The sequence below is a fragment of the Coffea arabica genome, chromosome 6e (genome assembly GCF_036785885.1).
Source record: "Coffea arabica cultivar ET-39 chromosome 6e, Coffea Arabica ET-39 HiFi, whole genome shotgun sequence".
NCBI lineage: Eukaryota > Viridiplantae > Streptophyta > Magnoliopsida > Gentianales > Rubiaceae > Coffea > Coffea arabica.
This window is the reverse complement of record NC_092321.1, coordinates 35,452,245-35,456,306: the sequence shown is the minus strand read 5'-3', so window position 1 is coordinate 35,456,306 and position 4,062 is coordinate 35,452,245. Positions and strand designations below refer to the sequence as shown.

At 37.4% G+C, this 4,062-nt stretch overlaps 1 protein-coding gene across 1 annotated transcript; it reads right to left on the bottom strand.

Annotated features, from left to right (window-relative positions):
* Positions 1–308: 308 nt before the first annotated feature.
* On the bottom strand, positions 309–1,094 carry LOC140009872 (uncharacterized). The gene is made up of 2 exons (XM_072056205.1): positions 480–1,094; positions 309–368 (listed from the first exon to the last, which is right to left on the bottom strand). Exons 1-2 carry the CDS (start codon positions 1,092–1,094, stop codon positions 309–311), a joined length of 675 nt encoding a protein of 224 aa, XP_071912306.1.
* Positions 1,095–4,062: the final 2,968 nt, after the last annotated feature.

Below are 4,062 nucleotides of genomic sequence, written 5' to 3'. Positions count from 1 at the left end.
TGTCCATCAGTCTGTGGGTGGTAGGTAGTGCTAAAATTCAATTTAGTTCCTAGCATTTCTTGCATCTTCTACCAAAACCAAGAAACAAACCGAGGGTCTTGATCAGATACAATACTTACTGGTATCCCATGTAGCCTTATAATCTTATCCAAATATAGCTTAGCTAGCTTTTCCAGTAAGTACTTCATACTAATCAGCAGAAAGTTAGCAGATTTGGTCAATCTATCTACTATCACCCAAATGGCGTCGTGACCTCTATGTGTCCTTGACAATCTAGATACAAAATTCATGGTGATATTTTTCCATTTTCACTCGGGTATCTCTAAAGGTTGCAATAGGCCAGATGGTTTCTGATGCTCGACTTTAACCTGCTGGCAAATCAAACAAGTTTAGACAAATCGAGCAATTTCTTTCTTCATGTTCTCCCACCAGTATAAGGTCTTCAAATCTTGGTACATTTTATTCCCTCTAAGATGTACCTTATACTTAGAATGGTGCGTTTCTTCTAAGATTTCCTTTTTTAGCCCTTCATCCTTTGGCACCACTATGCGATTTTGAAACCTTAGTACACCATTTACTCCCGAATTAAAATCCAACTTTTCACTCTTTTTAACTTTCTCCAACCACTTTTGTACTTCAGAATCCTTCTCTTGTGCCTCCTTGATACGATCCAGCAAAACGGATTTCACGACAATGTTTCCAAGAATCAATTTTCTCGGTTCGAGACGAGAGTTCCAAATACTAACCTCTTCCAACAAGTGCAATTCTTTGATCATTAATCCCGCTATTTGCACTTGACGACTTAAAGCATCGGCTACCATATTAGCTTTCCCTGGGTGATAATTAATCGTGCAATCATAATCCTCTAAAAATTTCACCCATCTACGTTGTCTCAAATTTAACTCTTTTTGGGGAAACAAGTACTTAAGGCTCTTGTGGTCGGTAAAAACTTCAAACGTCACCCCATATAGGTAATGCCTCCACTTTTTCAATGCAAACACTACAGCTGCTAACTCCAAATCATGAGTTGGATAGTTTCTCTCATGAGGTTTTAACTTCCTAGAGGCATACACAATTACCCTTTCATTCCACATCAATACACACCCCAAGCCTTCCTTTGAAGCATCTGTATAGATCATAAAACTATCCTTTCCATTAGGTAAAGCTAATACAGGTGCCCTTGTCAAGCGCCTCTTTAACTCTTAAAAACTTTCTTCACACTTAGAACTCTATCTAAATTTCTCACTTTTCTTTGTCAACTCAGTCATGGGTCCCGCAATCTTAGAAAAATTCTTGATAAACCTCCTGTGAGGACTCGAAAAATTTTCTTATTTTATCGAATATTATTGGTTTATTTAAATATTTATTCACCCATTTTCTCCGAACAACCATTTTAAGTCCATTCGTATGGAACAATGTCTGTCTTATATTTTTAAAATGTTCCGTTAGCAAATTTAATTTTCGGAAGTTCGTTTAAGTGAAGAATAACGAGTATACGTGTTTCGAGGCGATATTTTAACCGAGAGTACAATTACCTTGGAGAATTAAGAATGATCGATAGTAGATTGAGAAAAGTTAATTGAGGAAGTAGAGGTGAATGAGTTCTAATTAAATTACCCCATGTTCGCGTCGAAGGTTTTCGAAAATCACACCGCGCGGCAAATTGGAGACTTGAGGAATCAATGTGTGAGTATCATGGTTTATTTCTAAGATAACTATTTTTATGATTAATTACCATAATATTAGTTACTTCTATTATCGTTACACGAATTTTTTTTAAGTTTCACTTTATCGCTCGCGAATTGAAAATTCGCGTAAATCGAGCCGAAGCGGCTAAGTGGAGATTTAAGAAACTTAATCTAGACTACTAAGAGTGAATAATTATAATGTTTAAGGAAGTGCATTAGAGGTTTAGTGCACAACTAAAACAAACCCGAGGGGAAACGCGCGCGTACGGGCACTATTGGGGAGTTGACTTTTGTACACAAAAGCCACCAACCACCAAGCTTCCATGAGAAGCTTCATTATCAGATTTTTGATGAGAATATAGAGACCAAGGCCCATTCCATTCAAGCACATGGGGAATTGAAAGATTCAAGTAAAGACTAGTTCGCGGAGTACTAGCTTGTTAATTAGGTTTTTAGTTATCATTATTAGTTGTTTGTTAGCATTAAATAATTTCGGTCAATAACACTTTACCTTTGGCCGAATTCTGAGTCTTAGATTAGTTAATTAGTTGTTAGATATTTTCACCCTTAATGAAGGGCAAGGTCGTCCATTGGATCTTCTAGGGTTTGAGTCATGTAAGGCTATATATAGCCTAGGTTTTCATTCATTAGACGGTTTTCAGATTTTATAAAACATATGTGAGTTTATTCACTCTCTCTTGTCTCAAGAGAATTTCCTTTGAATACTTGAGAATTAATCTCAAGTTGTTCAACGAACTTATCAATCAAGTAGTCTCCTTGATTGTGGCGTTCTTCTATCTATACTTTTGGTTCACTAAAGTGGCTAGTCGTGGGTTAAGGAATCTCCTTAGTTCGTGGCTCGTGATTCTAGAAGGGTCAAAGTTCCGCAAAACATCCCAACTTGGTGTTCGTCTAGATCCGTCTCACATCAGTTGGTAATCAGAGCTAGTCGACAACCACCAGGTTATATCCTTCTTTTCTTTTGTGTTTCGAGTCACATACTCTTGTTCCAAATCAGTTTGTGTGTCAATTCAAAAAAAAAAAAAAAAAGGTACTATAGCATCGTACTGTTCATCGCTACTGTTCACCGCGCGGTACTGTAGCGATACTGTTCATCGCTACTGTAGCGACACTGTTCATCCCGAAAAAAAATTTTTTTTTCCATAACTTGTGTTTCTTTCTTATTTTGGTGTCTTGTTATATTGTTCTTGAAGTTTTGTGTTGGTTTAGAAGAAAAAAAAAAAAAATCCAGCCGCTAGGGTTTTGTGCCGTCGTTGTGTTTCCTTGGGCGCAAGTTTCTTGCCAAATCTGTCCAAACTTTAGTTATTCCACCAAGTCGTTTTCATTAATTTCCTAAACTGATTTTTGTGGTTAAACTTGTTTGGGGTTGGAATCTTGAAGAGGGACTACCATAATCTAGGGTTTCATGAGTTTCTTGAAATTAATCTTGAAGTCTTGAAACTTTGATACATGTCTTGATCATTATTGGAGGATTGAAGGAGAGCATCGGTTTGACATTAGATTCTGGAATTTTTACCCAAAAACAGCGGAGTAATTGTGTGTTCTTAGAGTCAAAAAAAAAAACAGAAAAAAAAGGAAAAGAGAAAGGGCATTCGGGTAGCAAACAACAAAGAAGGAAGCCGCACTTTTATTTGCCAATTCTGTCTTGTTGCAATTGTTCCAACAAACCAGAAAATTACATCAAGAAAAGACTACTCAAAAGTTTTGACCAACCTCCTCTTGAAAATCTTGCACACCTTGAGCCTTGATCACTTGTATCACCCGTTGAGTTTTTTGAGGATCTTGACCATCTTGATTCTTGAAGATTTGCACCTCCCTACGTATAAACAGTTTCTTGTACGTCCTTGCATCCATACGGGGCTTTCTTGGCTTAGGAGTAAAACCTCTTGGGAGTTTCTTGAGCAGGCCGCTTGGGGTATTCTTGGGTGACGTTGCTTGTGTCATCTTGTGAAGCCATTGTTTAGCACCAAGCGTCAAAACTGTCCTTGTGTGGAGCAAAGAGGGGAGGGCCGAATTGTTATTCTTGAGGGAGAGTAAGGGACGAAAATTTTGAGGGGATTCAAGAAGACAAGAAATCTGGAAATTTTTAAGCTACCAAATTCTGTTTTGCAGCCGACTTTGGAAGGTTTAAAAGGAGCAGAAATCTGGAAATTTTTTTTAGCTACCAACTTCTGATTTGTTATAGCCGACTTTAGGAAGGTTTTTGGAGAGGGAATCTGAAAAAAATTTTGGAAGGTTTTTGGAGAGGGAATCTGGAAAAAATTTTGGTAATAATTCTGTTGGTTAGCCGACCTTAAGGAAATTTCCAAATAAGTCCAACACCTAACTTGTTTCCAAAAAAATCAATTGGGCA